Source organism: Ascaphus truei, chromosome 2, assembly GCF_040206685.1.
Source record: "Ascaphus truei isolate aAscTru1 chromosome 2, aAscTru1.hap1, whole genome shotgun sequence".
NCBI lineage: Eukaryota > Metazoa > Chordata > Amphibia > Anura > Ascaphidae > Ascaphus > Ascaphus truei.
In genome coordinates this window covers 209,263,906-209,284,412 of record NC_134484.1, presented here as the reverse complement: position 1 = coordinate 209,284,412, position 20,507 = coordinate 209,263,906, and the positions used below count along the sequence as shown (strand labels likewise).

At 43.9% G+C, this 20,507-nt stretch overlaps 1 protein-coding gene across 3 annotated transcripts in view; it reads left to right on the top strand.

Annotated features, from left to right (window-relative positions):
• The window catches only part of LOC142487138 (cadherin-6-like), a 431,390-nt gene extending 412,207 nt beyond the window's left edge, over window positions 1–19,183 (top strand). For 2 of the 3 annotated variants that reach the window (XM_075585904.1, XM_075585905.1), the window contains one exon: window positions 17,430–19,181. In XM_075585904.1, the coding sequence (XP_075442019.1) occupies window positions 17,430–17,920 (491 nt within the window). In that variant the 3' untranslated portion in view covers window positions 17,921–19,181. Of the gene's footprint in view, window positions 1–17,429 lie in introns of all 3 variants that reach the window. The other variant, XM_075585907.1, reaches the window with a different exon arrangement.
• Window positions 19,184–20,507: the final 1,324 nt, after the last annotated feature.

Genomic DNA, 20,507 nt, shown 5'->3' with positions numbered 1-20,507 from the left:
CGGTGGCCCTCGGGTGTTCCCCGCCGGTGCCCAGGGGTCCCCATTTGCCTGCAGTACCAATTCTGTGCCCCCAAAAAATAATTAAAAAAAACATAAATACTTAAAAATAAATACACCCCCCCTAAAAATACAGTATAGTAATGTGCAAATGGATAATAGTGTATTTGCCCATTTAAAATATATAAAGCACAATAAATAAAATAAATACATATTGCACTCACCCTTGTCCGGCTGCCACGATGAAGGCCATCCTCATCTTCATCACCGTCCATGTCCCCTCCGGTGCTGCAAAACATACACAAGAATAAAAAGAGCCAATGTAATGTCCCCTAACCCCTTAATCACCTTAGCGGTTATTAACCGCTATAGTAATTAAGGGGTTAACCCAACCTCCCCCACCACTCACCGGGAGGCCTAAACACCCTCCCCCACTACCCCCCCCCACACATGAGGCCTAACCACCGTCACTCACTACCCACTCGGGAGGCCTACCCACCCTGGCATGGGGACAATACTCCCATCCACCACCCACCCTCCCCACAATAAACATTACTATATTTAATAAATAGTACATAACCCACCACCCCCTGTCCCCCCCCATAAATACATAATTTATTCTTTTACATACAGGTTAATACCTTAGGCCCAGGGGAGTCCCCGGTGGTCCTGGTTGGTGTCCGCAAGCCCCACAGTGTACCAGTACTCTTGGGTCTAGAGGCCTATGGGTGGTCCCCGCCAGGCACCGTGGTCCTCCAGGTGGTCTCCGTGGGTCACCGCGGGCCCAAATGGGGTCTTCACGGGTGGGCCCACGGGTGTTTGGGGGGGCCCGGGTCAGCCCCACAGGTGTCTGAGGGAACTCGGGTTGTTCCCACAGGGGTCTGGGGGCCACGGCTGGTCCCTACGGGTCTGGTGGCCCCCTCAGCTGTAGGTCCCACGGTTCTTCCCTGCATTTGTCACCTGTGGGTCTGCAGCCTTATACCCCATGGCATCCGGGGAGTCCTCAGGTGGTCTCCAGAGGTCCCCGCTGACCTAAGGAACCAACCCTGTATGAAAAAAAATAAACCTGCCCTATACATTTAAATAAATACCACCCCCCCCCCCCAAACACATACAGTATACAGATACGAATAATAGCTTTTTTGTCCATTATTAGACACATTAACTAGCATAATAAAATAAATACAGTTCTACTTACCTCATCAATATCAGTACCGTGTTAGCCGAGCTTCAATAATCAAAAAATAAATAGATTATACCGTTCTGTGGCTAACGAAATGCTTTTATTTGTGCGAGCTTTCGAGATACACTGATCTCTTCTTCTGGCGATGTTACAATGAATGAAGCAAGCAAAAGCTATACTATAAACAGTGTCTATTGGAATGTTATCTATGCTGGTCCTTCCCCCGGTGTGGATGTGTTATATGGCTGGAGGTGTCAAAAGGTTCCTGAAAGCAAGTGATGAAAGAGTGTGTATGTTTATCAGTGTGAATTAACATGAATGGAGAGCCCACAGTATATACAGTGCTTTACAAAAGGTGTGTGTGGAGTGGGAGCGGATAAAAATGGTGTGGGTGGGTGTGGAAATGTGAGAGTTAGTAACATAACTAAAAGTGTGTGTGGATACTATGTGGTCCCTATTGGTGTATAGGGATGGAAAACCCAAGATGCAAAACCTGCGCAATGCTCTACACAGCGGACACAATACAAATACCACACAGGAATCGGGAATACAAAATCAGAGGAAGGTTCACCTGTTCCTCCAGCATTGTCGTGTACCTCATCATGTGCATAAAATGCCCAACGGGCTGCTACTACATAGGTGAGACAGGGCAGGGGCTAAACAAGAGAATGAACCTGCACCGCCACAGCATCACACGCGGAACAAGAGACAGTCCTGTTGGCGAACATTTCTCTGACTCTGGCCATAAGATGAACGATCTGAGGGTTGCCATACTCAAAGGTAATCTTAAAACACCGAAAGAGAGACGGTTGCATGAATACAAATTGATGCAACTGTTTGGGACACTTAGCAGTGGCCTAAACAGAGATCGAAATTTTATGAGTCATTACTGACACAAGTGAACTCTCTTCCCATGAGCACTATAGGCCATGTCTGTACATACTGTGCTATATGTATGCACACACAGCTGTCTCTCACACAAACTTATACTCCCTGTTTTTCCATCCCTATACACCAATAGGGACCACATAGTATCCACACACACTTTTAGTTATGTTACTAACTCTCACATTTCCACACCCACCCACACCATTTATATCCGCTCCCACTCCACACACATCTTTTGTAAAGCACTGTATATACTGTGGACTCTCCATTCATGTTAATTCACACTGATACACATACACACTCTTTCATCACTTGCTTTCAGGAACCTTTTGACACCTCCAGCCATATAACACATCCACACCGGGGGAAGGACCAGCACAGATAACATTCCAATAGACACTGTTTATAGTATAGCTTTTGCTTGCTTCATTCATTGTAACATCGCCGGAAGAAGAGATCAGTGTATCTCGAAAGCTCGCACAAATAAAAGCATTTCGTTAGCCACAGAGAGGTATCATCTATTTATTTTTTTATTTTATATATATATATATATATATATATATATATATATATATATATGGAAGCAAAAAGAAAAGAAACCCGCTTAAGAGCACTCAGGTATACCATATGAAAAATAACAATTTATTAATTGACACAGAGAGAGATAGAAAACAGTACAAAAATGTTAAAAATAAGGCTAGGGCCCTTGACACGGATACTGCCCAATAGAAACACTGTTGCAAAATATAAGGATAAACTCACAATGTAAAACCTAATATCATATACAGTATAGACAGAGATGTTCAAAACACTTAAATACAGTAAGCAAGAAGCTCAAGAACAAGCTGTTATATTAACAGGCACCTGTGACATGCATCCAGTATAGTGCGTCCTTAAGGACATAGAGTGATAAGTCAGTATATACAATACTTCCTCAACAAGCATAAATTCCGCTTCCTAAAAGCAGATATGGTGACCAAACCCACAGCAATTGAAATCTCTGATTGAAATTGGTAGCCGTGCTGAGGGTCACTTTATACATAGAACAAAATAACATGCTGCATATAACATGAAAGAGTGCATACTCTCAACAGAGTGCAAGGTGAACAGCCTGTGTGCTGCGAGCATAAATGTAGAAAAAGTGTTTCAAAGTCCAGAAAAAATCATAACAGCAGTGTTAGGTAGCATAATTATGTGACTGCATAATCCAGGGGTCCTGCCTAACACCCCCACTCCTACGCGTTTCATCAGAGTACTTAAACTTGGAGAGGTGGGGAGGCTACGGCAACACTCTGTTAAAAAGGAACATTTTCATGCCAAAAAGGACCAAGAAACAGCTGTATGCCTAATTAACATGAATGAGTGTCTGTGCTTCCGCGTTCCAAGGTGACACGCATAGCCAGTCATGTTAATTCCGGTTTGGCGCCATGACAGTTTAGTGCGCATGCGCAGTACAGCCGCGATACCGAAGGCAGCATGGCCCTCTGTGGCAGCATATACTCAGTGCCCGGCACTTACTACTATAGCAGCACGCGCAAAGAGAGTGCAGAAGTGGAGGCAGAGAAGCACAACTCTACCCGTTTGTGACGCCGATGGGGCATAGTAAAGTAGCCTGCGCATGCGCAATAGACACAAAACGGGGAACAAATTTGCTGCAGGCTAATGGCTTAAAATTTCCAAATTACAGCCTAGGCACATCATTAGGGTCAGGATGAAAAATGCTTAACACGGCACATAATATCATTACATTGCTATCATATAGATATAAATATATCAACTCCAGACCATCAATGTAATAAAGATCCCCCAAAGTAATGAACATATAAATAAGGTAGAGGGATACATAAACCCCACAATATCCATTGATATATACAAATTCCACATAACCATTTTCAGGTCATATTCTTGAGACCTAAAATTAATAACAAGGTTCTGAAAAATATGTGGACTGTGTATATATCACTTAATATTAATCTACTATGGACACTGACATTGTCCGGTGTGATTTAATTCCCCTGAAATGGTTATGTGGAATTTGTATATATCAATGGATATTGTGGGGTTTATGTATCCCTCTACCTTATTCATACCTTATTCATATGTTCATTATTGTGGGGGATCTTTATTACATTGATGGTCTGGAGTTGATATATTTATAACTCTCGAAAGCTTGTCCTATGACATAAATTGTTAGTCCAATAAAAAGGTATCACCTAATACTGAAGAACTCATTCTGCACTATCGCAACTGGACTAACACGGCTATTTTCTGCTTTATATTAATCTGATTGGCCATTAGTCTGTCTGCAGAAATGTCACAGAAATGTTGCAGCATTACTGGGGTATTGCCCCAGATTTTCCCAGACAAGTGTTTGGATACTCGTGGCTGCATCAGTACCATGGTTTGCGCAGACGGACATCACAGGAGTGAATGCCTCAGTATTGCTGTGATAGAGCGTAGGGTAGCGGAGGTTATATTGCTGAAGTGGGACCACAAGGGAACTAGAGCTAGAGCTGTAGTTAATTTGACAGCCGAAGCCACAGAGTGATCAGACCCAAGGAACAATCCAAAGACAGTGAAGACCTTCCAACCCCTTCCCTTTCCCTCCCATCCCCACTTCCCCTTGTGTACATTGTTTAATCATAATTTGGTATTTTGTGGCTTGTCGCCAAATGTTGTTCCCAACACATTGTAATGTATTATTATTTTGTCATTGTTGTGAAAACCAATAAAACTTAAGTTACAAAAAAAAAAATATTGCTGCATTACTGCAGTTAAAAATAAATTTGGACTGAAAATCAGCACAACACTTTCTCCAAACTTAAAGTGTTTGTAGTTATTCATTTTGAAGAATTTCAGTATAACTTTAATTATGTCAGTCTATTTTCAGCTCTCTACAGTATGTACTCTACAGTAGGTACAGATACAGGCTTCAATCAGCTTGCCCATTTGTACAACAGTATAAGGTACTGTAAGATAATTAAACTTCAGCTCTCAGATCATTGGTTCAATGTAATCTTGGACTAGATATATAGCAACTGAATATTCTGCATGGAGACGTGTTAAATCCTTGGCAGGTGTTATTACAAAATACATAGTATACCTACATTCCGGAAAATTCTTTACATTCTACTAAAATTATGATTTCACATTTTTGATCACAGGACTTTATTTTAACCATGACTGCTTCTGTCTCACAATGTACAGATTTGTAGGGCTGAGGTTTAGACATAATTGTCCTGGAGAAGTAGGGAGATAATAGACAGTGATGCCCTTTAGTGGACCCATAAGGAAGTGTTCATACATCTAATTTTGAGTAAAGAGCTCTATTTCAACTCAGGAAGAAGAGATCTGTGAAGTTTTAAAAATTCTGCACATACCCCTTGGTGCATTAACCCGTTGTGTGCAGAAATGTGCCCTGGTCATTGCAGCATCAGGGTCATCTGAATGCTTGTACTGCAGTGATCACATGGTCTGAATCTGTCTAGCAATGAGTGGAATAGAAAATAACATTCTCCTTTTCCAAACAAGCTCACAGTTTCTTAAGATCTGCAGACTAGACCTGTTGTTCAGACCCTACAAATGACTATGCTTTTCTGGGAACAGCCATGCTGGTACTGCTCCAGCGGCCACACCCAGAACGACACCAGGGCACTAAATGGGTTAAAATGTATTAGAATCTACATTACTGAGAAATTCTTACCATTGCCAACAATACACAGCTTGCAAATTTATTTCCAATTTAGCCCGTGGCTAGTATCTTTCCAATACCAGGTGCTAAAGAAGCATCTGTTTCTGTCAAACAGGCAGAGCAAGACGCTGGCAGCCTGCTGTCTCAGGGTTTGAGGGCACAGTGTTTCTGATGGTAGGTAGAAGAAATGCTGCTCTACAAATGTTTTATACTTATTACAGTATATGAACATTGAGGGTATTTTATTATAAGGTAGTAGAACCATAGCAGGATGTCATTTCTCTCCAGAAGGACTTGAAGAGACTGGAAACGTGGGTAGGTAAATGACAGATAAGGTTTAATACAGATACATGTAAAGTTATGCATTTGGTAAGCAAGAATAAACAGGCGACTTACAAATTAAATGGGGATAAATTGGGGAAATCCTTGATGGAGAAGGATTTAGGAGTGCTTGTAGAGAGCAGGCTTAGCAATTGTGCCCACAGTCATGAAGTAGCTGCAAAGGCAAACAAGATCTTATCTTGCATTAAACGGGCAATGGATGGAATGGAAGTAAACATAATTATGCCCCTTTACAAAGCATTAGTAAGACCACACCTTTTATATGGAGTACAATTTTGGGCGCCACTCCTTAGAAAATACATTATGGAACTATAGAGAGTTCAGAGAAGAGCCACCAAATTAATAAAGGGAATGGGGAATGTAACTTACAAGGAGAGGCTAGCTAAATTAGATATTTTTACATTAGAAAAGAGGCATTTAGGAGGGGATATAATAACCAGTGTTCGACAAACCTATACATTTGCTCGCCCCGGGCGAGTGGATTTAACCCCCGGGCGAGTAAATATTGGCCCAAGCAGCACACGTTTGGTACTAGGTGGCGAGTAGATTTTTTTGTGTGGCGAGTAGATTTTTTGGTGATTTGTCAACCACTGATAATAACTATATTCAAATATATTCGCGGACAGTACATGGAGCTTTCAAAAGAACTATTCATTCCTAGGGCAGTACAAAGGACTCTGGGGCATGCCTTTGGGTTGGAGGAAAGGAGATTTCACTGCAACAAAGGAAATGGTTATTTACAGTAAGGGCAGTTAAAATGTGGAATTCCTTACCCATGGAGACTGTGACGGCAGATACAATGGATTTGTTAAAGGTTGGACATATTTTTAGAAGGGAAAGGTATACAGGGATATACCAAATAAGTATACATGGGAAGGATGTTGATCCAGGGAATAATTCGATTGCCAATTCTTGGGGACAGGAAGGGATTTATTTTCCCCTTTAGGAGATATCATTAGATGATATAACATTGAGGTTTTTTGTTTGCCTTCCTCTGGATCAATAAGTAAGTATAGATATAGGATAAAGTGTCTGTTGTCTAAATTTAACATAGGTTGAACTTGATGGACGTACGTCTTTTTTCAACCTCATCTACTATGTAACTAAGTAACTATGTAAGTGTTATAGAGGCAATCCAAGCAGCACTTTAAAAAAAGCTGTGTGTGCTGTGCACGCGCATAGTAAGTGAAACTTCTTTGACTTTTGTCACAGAAATTGACTTATAACGCGCGTGCTCGGCACACATGTCAGTGTGTCAGTCAGTGAGTATGTGTGTGTGTGTGTGTGTGTGTGTGTGTGTGTGTCAGTGTATGTCTCTCTCTCTCTGTGTTGTGTGAATGTCTCTCTGTGTCGGTCAGTGAGTGTATGTGTGTGTGTCAGTCAGTGTGCGTGCGTATGTGTGTCAGTCAGTGTGTGTGCGTATGTGTGACAGTCAGTGTGCGTGCGCGTGCGTCAAAGTGTGCGTGCGTCAAAGTGTGCATGCGTCAGTGTGTGTGTGTATGTGTTTATTGGCAGCAGTACCAGCATCATGAATGTTGAGCGGGTGGGGGAGCTCACAGTGGGGGGGAAGGAATAGGCACATCATTCAGGGGCGGTGTTCGGTACATCACTGGGGTGTGCGTGTGTCAGTGTGTGTCAGAGTGTGCGCGTGCGTGCGTCAGTGTGTGCGCGTGCGTGCGTCAGTGTGTGCGCGTGCGTGCGTCAGTGTGTGCGCGTGCGTCAGAGTGTGTGCGCGTGCGTCAGAGTATGTGCGCGTGCGTCAGAGTGTGTGCGTGCGTCAGAGTAAGTGTGTGTGTCTCACTCACTGCGTTAACAGAATCTCTCAGCCCAATTGGTTGCCTGGCAACATGTGGACTGCAGCCTCTGAGGCTGTTGGAACTTGCCATTCCCTTGCTGCTGTACTCCTATAGAAAGGTAAGGGGACAAACGGGATCAGGGGGACCAAGGCTATACTCTCCCCCTGGTGAAAACCCCAACGTCCCTAGTTGGGAACATTGTAACATATAACCAAACACAAGTTATATAATAAAATGCATGGCACTCTGTACAATCTTAATACACACTATACTGTATACGCAATCAACTCTACATGAGATTATACATCTGAGTAACCATCACAATAATAGAGTGTATCTTAGCCCAAGACCATTGCTGAGCCTCATAGTGGGGTGCCTCAATTGTGTCATAGGTTACCCGAGTTGGAGGGTACCTAAATCTTTGTCTTCGGTGAAGCTCTTGTTCCACTCCATCTGGGGAGTAATGTACATAGTCCCGAGGCTCAGCCTCTCCCATTGAGGGTATAAATGTCCCTGAATAGTCTCTCTGGGGCACGAAACATGGGCTTCTAGGATCCAAAGGTTGGCTCGTGTGAATCGCCCTAGTAGGCGTTGTTCTTCGGAGTCCTTTTCTCGGGAGGTACTCCGTAACTTTGTGGTCCCCTTTGAGAGGGTCCCTCCATAGGATCCTCTACTGTTTGGGGAGCGGTTTCTTCACTGTCCATTGGATCTTTGGGGGTCTCAGAGATGGTTTCGTTTATAGTCTCTTGGATAACTTCTAATTGTTCCGGCTCACCGTCCAGTGGTGTAGCTGGTATTTCGAGCTCATCGTCTTCCACTTGTGGGATAGGAAGAAGATGGTTACGCTGCCAGTCCTTTACCCGGCCATCCGTGACTTTTATTCAATAGACCAGGAAGCCCAGCATCTGCAATTCGACCTCATAGACACCGTCACGCCAACGGTCAGCGAGTTTATGCTTTCTGGGAATACCTAGGTTGCGGAGAAGCACTGCATTTCCAGGACGGATTTCCCGGTGTCTGATCTTGTGGTCATATAGCCTTTTATTATTGTCATTGAGCCGAGCAGAGGACTTCTCGGCAGCTGGTAAGCTTGTTGTAGGTTTTCCTTTAACCTCTGCACATATCGGAAGTGCGTTGTGTTGGGTACCCCATCGGTCGATACCCTTAGACGTACATCCACGGGAGCCTACCGGGAATAGCCTGCGACAGGCATCCTAAAGAATCCACTACCCGTAGTTCCGAAAAGGCCACTCGGTCATTGATAATGGCAGCCGTACTGCACATAGCTTGCATCCCTGGTCCCGGGATCTTTTCCCATTGATCATCATCTGGGGTGGCACCTAGACGTGACCTTCGAGATAGGGCGTCAGCTCCAATATTCAGGGGACCAGGTTTATACTTCAGGGTCTCCGCATCTCCCCTCCTGAAATCCCTCTCCTGGCTTCCGATCAAATCCCGCATCTCGCACTGAATTCTCCTCCTCACTTTTAAAGCTTTACACTCTTCTGCTCCTCCTTACATCTCAGCCCTAATTTCTCGTTATGCACCATCCCGACTCTTGCGTTCCTCTCAAGGATGTCTTCTTTCTACCCCCTTTGTATCTAAAGCCCTCTCCTGCCTTAAACCTTTCTCACTTATTGCCCCGCACCTCTGGAATGCCCTTCCCCTCAATACCAGACTAGCACTCTCTCTATCCACCTTTAAGACCCACCTTAAGACACACTTGCTTAAAGAAGCATATTAATAGCACTGTGGATTATACTGGACACATGTACATATAGCTTAGCCCCCTGCAGACGCACTTACCTGAATTCCCTCCTACCGTCTCTGTACGTTCTCCCTACCTACCAATTAGACTGTAAGCTCCTCGGAGCAGGGACTCCTTTTACTTAATGTTACTTTTATGTCTGATGCACTTTTTCCCATGACCTGTTATTTATATTATCTTTTATTTATTTGATTACCACATGTATTATTACTGTGAAGCGCTATGTACATTAATGGCGCTATATAAATAAAGACATACAATACAATACAATACAGGGTGAATTGTGATTTGATAATGCTGCCAGCCATCGGTGACCGGAAGCATCCAGCTTGGTGGATGTCAAGATATAAGTGAATGGATTATTATCCGTCCTTACTTCGAAAGTGACTCCGTAGAGGTAATCATGGAGTTTGTCCACGATTGCCCATTTGAGAGCAAGAAACTTTAACTTGTGCACAGGATAGTTTTGTTCGCTGGGAGTCAGACAACGGCTGACATAGATCACTGCGCGGAGTCCCTCTGGGTGTTTCTGATGTAGGACTGCACCTAGTCCATTGAGACTGGCGTCCATGTGCAGAGCATAGGGCTGTTCTTACACTGGCGTCACATTTAATTCTTACCTTTCCCACACGGCTGGATGCGTGCGGGCCGCGTGGTGACGGCGGCATGTCGGCGCGTCACTGTGACGTCACTGTCACGTGGCGCGCCCGGCTTCCCCGGCTTCCCCGACACCCCTGAAGTTGAAGTGAGGTAAGCGGGGGTGCAGGGAAGCAGAGGGGCAAAGGCAGGAGCAGCTAGGGGGTCGGGAAGGGGAACAAAAATGCGTGCGAAGTGGAGGGGGTGCACGGAGGGGATGCGGCTGGTGTGCTGTTTAGTCACGGCGCCAGCCGGAGTAAATCCCCGGCCAATTAGTGGCAAATGTAAGAATTAAGGCTGCCGCAGCAGTAGTTAGCATAAGCAAGAACCGGTGTTTCTGTCAGGCTTTTCTTCAGGCCAAGAAGGCCCATTCACGTTCAGGCGTCCACCTATCACTGAATGGCTGACAGGCTGAGTTGGCCTTCCGCCCTCTATCTTTGGGGTATATCTTCAGGAGATTGTAAGAGGCTTGGCCCTACGGGAGTACCCCTCCACAAAGCGACGGTAGTTACCACAGAAGCCGAGGAATGAGCGTAGCTCCATGAAATTCTCTGGGCGAGGCCAGTTCATGACAGCTTCCACTTTGGCCGGATCAGTGGCGATTCCCTTGGCAGACACAATGTGTGAAATGGTGATAATATTAAAATAACTTTATTAAATGACAATATCGTTAAAATGTTGGGGTTTAAAACAATGATTAAATGATACCAAGTGATTCTTACTCTATGGATATGTATATCCAGATGAGTGTACAGTGGTATATTAATGTCCAGTGTTAGGAAAGCTCACTGGCCCTAGTGGTCCTCTATAGAGTGGGTTAACTAGGGTTCTTTTGTCGAAGTAACGGTCAGTTAGAGCCACAAATGTAGTGCCCCTGTAATTTAATACTAGTAGGTGCACTAGTGAATGAGACCTGTACTATGCTGTTTTTGTACTGCAGCTAATAGTACATTATAGATACGGTGGAACAGATCTAGGTCTTAGTGCACCTAGTGTTGTGTTCCTAGCACCAACTTATGTAGATGTGGTATATAAGTACAGCTATGAGGTGCTTCACACATATATATTCCAAGTGTATGATGGTGTTATTGGAATGAACACTAGTATTACTGAATGTATTACAGGTAAATGTGGTGGCACTGCTGTAACTACTGTATAAACTTATACCGAGTTTGCAGCTGAGTACTGCTCCTTATAGGGTACACATACCGGTCAACTGAAAGACCTTCCCCTAGTTAGATCAGTGCTCCTCATTAGTGGTGATGATCTGGCAATCCAGGGGTTAATTACTGGATTGGTTGCCGTTTGCTCAGTGTATTACCCCCTGTGAGTTAAATACTGTAGTGGGGGATTAGCATTCAGGCTTCCTATGTTGGAGTAATAATATGCTGCCAGAATTACTGTGTGCCGTTACTGTTTGGTGACTTTTAAGATCATTGGATCTTACAATAGTCCGTTATTGTGCACGGGCTGAGACACGCTGACTCTTGAATCTAACTGAGTCAGTGTACATGAACTCCGGCTCCGCGCGTGCACGTGGTCACGTGTTTGCCGACGCGCGCGTTTCGCGAGTGCTTTGTCAAGGCTAAGGTAATCAGCCGGAGTTCATGTACACTGACTCAGTTAGATTCAAGAGTCAGCGTGTCTCAGCCCGTGCACAATAACGGACTATTGTAAGATCCAATGATCTTAAAAGTCACCAAACAGTAACGGCACACAGTAATTCTGGCAGCATATTATTACTCCAACATAGGAAGCCTGAATGCTAATCCCCCACTACAGTATTTAACTCACAGGGGGTAATACACTGAGCAAACGGCAACCAATCCAGTAATTAACCCCTGGATTGCCAGATCATCACCACTAATGAGGAGCACTGATCTAACTAGGGGAAGGTCTTTCAGTTGACCGGTATGTGTACCCTATAAGGAGCAGTACTCAGCTGCAAACTCGGTATAAGTTTATACAGTAGTTACAGCAGTGCCACCACATTTACCTGTAATACATTCAGTAATACTAGTGTTCATTCCAATAACACCATCATACACTTGGAATATATATGTGTGAAGCACCTCATAGCTGTACTTATATACCACATCTACATAAGTTGGTGCTAGGAACACAACACTAGGTGCACTAAGACCTAGATCTGTTCCACCGTATCTATAATGTACTATTAGCTGCAGTACAAAAACAGCATAGTACAGGTCTCATTCACTAGTGCACCTACTAGTATTAAATTACAGGGGCACTACATTTGTGGCTCTAACTGACCGTTACTTCGACAAAAGAACCCTAGTTAACCCACTCTATAGAGGACCACTAGGGCCAGTGAGCTTTCCTAACACTGGACATTAATATACCACTGTACACTCATCTGGATATACATATCCATAGAGTAAGAATCACTTGGTATCATTTAATCATTGTTTTAAACCCCAACATTTTAACGATATTGTCATTTAATAAAGTTATTTTAATATTATCACCATTTCATACTGGATCAGAGTGCTACTAATAGGGGTTCTGTCTGTCCACCGTGTATTAAGTTATATGCCCCTTACAGCACCACTTCCCATGCTCTATAGTTAAGCTGTAGCGGGGGTAAACCATACGTGTATACAGACACAATGTGTCCCAAGTAGGTCACTGAGGTCTAACAGAACCGGTACTTGTCGAGCGACAATTTCAGCCCTTGTTTCCCAAGGCGGTCCAGTACTTTAAACAGCCGTTCTTCATGTTCCTCCAAGGTTTTACCAAAGACAATAATATCGTCCAGGTAAACTAAGCACTCCCGAGGGTTCATGTCGCCAATAGCTTTCTCCATTAGGCGCTGAAAGGTTGCAGGGGCTCCACAGATGCCTTGGGGCATGCGCGTAAATTGATAGAATCCCATGTGGCAGATGAAGACGGTCTTCTCCTGGTCCTCTTCACTCACTGGCACCTGGTAGTACCCAGATCGTAAGTCCAGGACACTGAACCATTGGCTCACGTTTAGAGCATTGAGAATCTCTTCGATGCGAGGAAGAGTGTACTGGTCGAGTACAGTGTGGTTGGTCAGGGTCCGGTAATTGACACACAGTCTCACAGACCCATTCTTCTTCCTCATCACCACTATGGGCGAGGCGTAGGGACTCCGAGATTCGGTCACAATCCCTGCTGTCTCCATCTCTTGCAAGGCATTCCTTACATCGTCCACATCCCTAGGGGCAATGCGACAAGATCGTTCACGGAAGGGGGTGGCATCCCTAAGCCGGATAGTGTGTAGGGAGCATTGGCTGCAGCCCACACCCATTTCTCCTGTGGAGAATACCGCCCGGCATTCTTTCAATCTGGACATCAGTCGATCTTTCCATTCGGCCGATAGGGTTGAGTCCCCGAAGTTGAAAGTCAGCTCTGCTGGATGTTCTGCGACTGCAGCTGTACTCACATGAAGCGTAGATTCCATGGGGGTGACAGGATATATTCTCCCCAATCTTTGCCCTTGGTCGAAAGCCATAGTGTACGGAGAGATATTGTGAACCCACACGTCAATTCAATCAGGAATCGTGGAAAGCCATTCCCGTACCTCTGGTATCAACTTATAACCTCGCTGAGCATCTTCTTCTGGCATGCTTTCCAGAGAAAAGAGGTGGTCGGCCTCGTCTCGATCGGGGTAGCAGCACCAGGCGGCCATGCGCTGCACTCCCCCTCCGTCAACCCTGCTCGGCGATTGAAGAGGTCCCCATAGCGGTCTAAGGTAGATATCTTGTTGCACTCCTCCCATAGGATAGGATATAGGTTTAGAATGGACAGAGGCAGTTCATTGGTTTCTTGTAGGTAAGCCCTGATTATTGCTCGCACTATGGCGGTGTTATTTCCCAGAATTACCGGGCACTTGGACTGCGCTTGAGGTTTCTGGATATACTATTGCTTCCACATCCATGGGGTGGGACTTGCCTGTGTTCAACTGAAGTATCTCCAGTTGAACCTTCATGATCCCATCAATGGGGAAATCCTCATTGCTTAACACCCTCACCTTCATGTCCTACGCCAACTGCAAGGGGCGGTATTTGAGGTATTAATCATAGAACTGTCAGTATATGATGGTCACCTGCGATCCAGTGTCCAACAAGGCGGAAGAATAGACACAGTCTAAAACAACACGTAAGATTGCTGAAGGACCTATCCGACTGTAGGCATCCAATGATGAGGTTCCATCGTTGGGGCTTTACTCTGGAGGGGTTTCGGATGGTGGAGACGCGGTTTCTGCTATCTGTACTTTGCAGATCATGGATTGCGAAAAGTTTGTCCTAATTGAGATCTTTGTTTTATACTTCTCTGGGCATTCCTTGGAGAAGTGGCCCTTTTTACCACAACCGTAGCAAATTACATCACTGATATCAGTGCGAGCTTTGTACGTAGGGGACGTTCTCCCTGATGGTTTGGACTTAAGGGAGAGTGGCTTCAATTTAGAGTCCTCCGTATTATAGGGTTGCTTAACCTTCAGAGCGGAGGCTCCTTTGGGTTCTTTAGTCTTTTTAGGGGTATGGAAGTGTAACTGAACTTCGTGCTTTTGAACGTGCCGCATTAAATCCATGTTACTGGGAGGTACTGTTGTGACCGAAGCAGCCCGCATCACCAGGGCTATTGGGTGAGAAGATCCCTTCAGCAGTTGCTTGAACCGGTACCGGTCTACTTCTGATAAAGCACTGTGTTGTGTGAAATGCGTTGGAGGGTTTACACGTCCTTGTTTGTCATGTGTGATTGACAATAAACGTATTTTTCTATTTGTATACACATGCGTCCCTGGGCAGTGCGCTGCATTGTGCATTCTTTTTAATTTTTTTGACTACTTCTGCAGCCGAAATAACTTTCTTAGCGAGAAGGGTCCCCAAGGATAGTTGGAGCCTGCAGACGAAAGTGGACAATTCCTCTTCTTTCCTCTGGCGGAGAGCCTTGAACTGGGCCAGGAGCTCATCCTCGTCGTCTTCGCTTGTGTAAGACTGGGTCAACAGCTCCACCAACTCAAGAGAAGGAACTTCTCCCTCTGTTTCCCGATGCATTCGTACTAGTTGGGCGGCTGGGGGTCGGAGACATTCAACCAACCTCTGTCGCATGACGGCTTCCGAGCATGGCCACTTGTCTAGTACTTGGAGAGCATGTTCCCTCCAAATCTCAAACCCTTCTTCTCCTAAGGTTGTTGGCACTATCCCGGAGAATGCCATGAGCTTCCTGTAATTCTGCAGAGGTGAAGACATAGTTAAGGCCTCCACTAGTTGTTGTAGGGTCACTCCTAAATTGGAAGTTCCCAGAGCCAAGTGGCTATAATCTGGGCTCTGATTAGGAGTTGGGTAAGGGTTACTCTGATACCGGCTGACGGTTGATGTCTTGGGTATCACACTTGAGGTGGAAGTGACCCTGGGTACAGGTAGGTCTGCTCGAACTGGGGTACTTGCGGCAATCCATTCCCCAGGACTGTAGGAGAAGGTGGACCCTTCAGCGTGAGACAGGACCTTGATGGAGAGCCTCGAGATGGCCGGTCTAGCCTGATAGGGAACATCAGAGGCAAGTCTCGGAGTGAAGGTCCCTATGGAGGTTGGTAACTCAGGGTATATCTGTGGGTACCCTGTGGGCAGGGCCTCGAATGGATTTAGAGCCTGAGGGGCCGTGTCCACGCATATATCATGTTCAGTGGTCAATAGTATGGCACTAGAACGGATATCTGCATCAAGTTTGCGGCCTTAGACCCTGGCATTGGCCAGACCCAGGAAGTTTTGTGCATGGTCACAGACAGCAGTTATTGAGGTAAGTAGAGATACTCCTCCCACCGCAACCACGTGACATGGGGACACACGGTATTCTAGAGCCCAGTGATGGACCTGTTGCCCGGTGGGTTTGAACATGGCTGTCTGAGGGGTTTCACAAATTTAGAATACTGAGCAGGGGACCCCAGGTCTGAGATCGCAGCAGCGCCTCCATCCAATTGTAGCCCACCTTTCCCCCCTTGTCTAGGGTTACCACGTGTGATGCTATTACCTGAGTGGCAAACAGGAGGCCTGATCCTCCGCCACTGGCAGCCTGGGGTGTGTAATGAATATACTAACAGCACCTCAACCTGGGAAGGATCCTCACACAGTGGGATAGCCTCTCCCAAGACAATACAATCAGTAATTACATACAAGTGTATATGTAACAGTATTTACTGAACAGTCACTTATAACAACAACTATGCAACATAACATAACACCACATCACAGTATAATGAGCACGCCACCCAGTACCACCAGTGAGTGTCTCAAATGTACTTTGGGTGATAGGCACCAATATCCTGCTGTCCCTTTCCCGGTGTCCAGCTCCCGTGAACTGTTGGTGCACTTGTTGAGGTACCTGCCGAGTTCTCCAGTACTCGATGCGGCCGACTTAGAAAGAAGGATCCGTCTGATCCAGTGACATGGCCCTCAGCGATGGTGTCTGCCTGTGCATTGGGTGGACTCCGGTAGGAGGGTCTCACCTTTAAGAGTCTTTGTTAACACCGCGGTTGTCTGGTCCTAGACCACAGACCGCGATCACCACACTGCGTCTTCCTTGTGACCCTGACACTATAGTAAAATGGGTAAGCGTCACTATCTAAGGGGCCTTCCCTGCAGAAGTCACCCACTTCACGTGATTGTGACCTATCTGGGACCTAAGGGGAGTTTCAAGCCCAGTCAGAGTGCCACTGACACTCAGACCCTCCCTTCACCTTGTCTGCCCTGGCTCCAACTAAATAACTGACTCTTCACTAACTGACAAACTGATTCCTGACTAACTGACAAACTGACTCCTGACTAACTGCCTCACTCACTGCGTTAACAGAATCTCTCAGCCCAATTGGTTGCCTGGCAACATGTGGACTGCAGCCCCTGAGGCTGTTGGAACTTGCAGTTCCCTTGCTGCTATATCCTATAGAAAGGTAAGGGGACAAACAGGGGACCAGGGGGACCCAGGCTATATCTAATACTACGGAACTGATTAAAAAAACATGAGGGATATTGCATGGATTACTCCTCTTCCATTGTGTTCTATGAAATTGCAGTGGTGTAGATAATTTGTTTGTGGTACTGTATGATTATTAGATGTAATAATGCACACTTGTTTTTTTTCCAGTGACCGTGGTGCTGTTTGCAGCTTTAAGACGGCAGAGAAAGAAAGAGCCTCTAATTGTTTCAAAAGAGGATATCAGAGACAACATTGTGAGTTACAATGACGAAGGGGGTGGAGAGGAAGACACACAGGCCTTTGATATTGGTACACTGAGGAATCCAGAAGCCATAGAGGACAACAAATTACGTAGAGATATTGTACCAGAAACACTCTTTTTTCCGCGTCGATCTCCAGCAGCAAGAGATAACACTGATGTCAGAGATTTCATTAACCAAAGGTTAAAAGAAAATGATATGGATCCAACTGCACCGCCATATGACTCCTTAGCAACTTACGCCTATGAAGGAAATGGCTCAGTAGCAGAGTCTCTCAGCTCTTTGGAATCAGTCACTACAGATGCAGATCAAGACTATGATTACCTTAGTAACTGGGGACCACGGTTTAAAAAACTGGCGGATATGTATGGTGGTGCAGACAGTGACAAAGACTCATAATATATTGCCTTTTTTTTTTCCATTTCTGGAAAGAAAACAGCATTTAAAAATGAGGAATAGCTATACCCATGGCTCTCTTAGTGGGCCCTCTGCTCAACCAATATGTTTAATATTTGAAAATTGTGCAGATTTAATGTCAAAGACTTTTTATAGTACAATGTATGAGCTTCCGAGAGGCATTTTTTCTTTTTCATTTGTTGCTTTGCTTTTTTTGTATTACCACATTTTAGTCTACACTTTTTAGCTAATCAGTCTTAAAGACACTGTAGAGAGATGGGATAAGGAGGGGAGTAATATTTGTACATGGCCTATTCTCACTAAATAATGTATTTGTTTCAGTAAACTTAACCAGTCAGCTGTTCCTTTGTACCGCAATGACCCTCCTAACCACTGAATGTTTTCTTGTTATGATGTGGGAGTTTAACATTATGATGAACATTATAGGTTACAGTAGGTTGAAGACAATAAAAACCAAACAACCACTTCAACGAACATCATCAACCTACCTCTGTCCGCCACATTCAAAACATTAACCAAGTGAAGTAAGGAAAACAATGCAAATGGAAGAACTGAAAATGAATTTATTCTGCACTCACATTGGTGCATTGTCACTCTGTGCTTTGTTATAGGGGATATCTGTGCGCACAACCATTTAATAAGCTTCATCTTTGACATTGTGGAGAGTACTGTGCTGATTAAGAAGAGACAGCTGAATGGTATATAAGTTATTTTCAATTTATGTGGGAAGACCATAACAGCTGTCAAATGGAAGAATTTGTGCAGTGCAAAATAATAGGTTGACATTGCCCCTGTTCAGAGGGCATCATTGGAACTGTAACATGTACAGTAGCTGTGTTTATTAGAATTCTATACAGCTATGATGGCATTGAGACCATTTCCGGAAATGTCATATTAAAACTCAAGAATAGGCAAATATGCTTTCTTACAAGAATTTTATTGAAGTGGAAGAGTAATAAATGTAATAAGCGTTTCACAACATATGTAATTCATACACACCACAAAAATTCTGATTACTCTTACTGTATTATTTGACTGATATAGTAGTATTAAGACTTCGAGGCCTCTTGGACAATTGTGTTCTGAATCTATAATTATGAGGGGCGTAAGCATTTTTTACCATCATGAAGAAGACAAGACATGTTACCTACTGATCAGTGTTAATTTCAGCAATTTGATATTATTTCAGTGTAATTATTATTTGTTTTATTTAAATAATTATAAAACAGTTGTTTTGATATAAACTGAGTCTTCTTATTTAAATGAGAGAATGATTCTGCAGGGAAAATTGGTAGCGTATTTTTCTGCAATAGAAGGGGCAACAAACTGTATCGTATTTTCTCTTTTGGGTTTAATCAACCAGATCTGAACATTGTCGTTTCAACATCAGACACTTATTATGAGATTATCAGCATTAATGAAACTCTAACTGATAAATCCTTTCACACTCTCATTGCCACGAAAATGCTGTCTGAAAATTTCTATTTTATGGTCCTATAATCTCAACCTTTTCTAAACCAGCTCCTTTGGTTTTATAGCACTTAATTTTTTTGCTGCTGTAAATTCATTTTATTGCAATTTTAATTAAATTGCTCAGAATATGCACTGAACATATGATTTATATATACCAATCGGTGCCAGCCTTTCAAGGCCCCTCTAGCTGTTCCAATTCTATACTATAAGGTCATCTTCATATGCATGAATCAGTTTTTGCATCTCTCCTACTCAGAGACATATCCATTCTGGTGACACAGATTATATAATGAACAGGTCTGCGTGAGCTCTCATGAAAAATCTCCCTCTCTGAAAAATTATTTTTGTAGTGACATTAATATTGCCGAAAAGAGTGCAACCTGGAACAGCTTGTCTATGACAGTTAATAATTTTTTTTTTTTTTTTACATTAAGGATCCTAAAACACAGTTTATAGTGTTTCCTTTAATTAGATGAAAGTAGAAAGCATGCATAAAAGGGATATCAGTGAGAGAGAGAGAGAAGAATATAATGTTGCCACTATTTAAGTGTACAGAAGGACCACGTATTGAACATGGTGTACAGTACATAGTGGTTAAAGGGCCTTGAAATGAGTGGCACTGTGCATTATTTCCAAAAATTATAAATGTAATACTTAATGAGACAAAGGTCTAAAGACCTTATTTTAGAAAGGCTTATCTGTAATAGGCTTTAAAAATAGAGGGAGGTATTCTTTTTAATAATATTGTCATATTTCTTTAAGAAACAAAGCTAGAACAGTACATTTGTAAATTAGTAGTAGTATACAAGGTATACAAACAAAAGCAATAAAATACTGGTACTGTGTAACCATAAATTTTAACAGCTGGGTATATATGCTGTAAAAGCAACATAGCAGAACTGGAAAAGGGCTTAAATAGCCATCAAAATGATAAAAGTGATTTAAAGCATGAGCAGATTGCCATATTGGGTGATCGGTTTTGCCCCGGTGTTGTGGGCCAGTGCCCGTGACAACTCAGAAGCGGCGGGTAGCAGCCCCCAAGGTCCTTCATCTCCTGCTATACTCTCCCTCCTTCTGTTGGTGGTGGATTCCAACT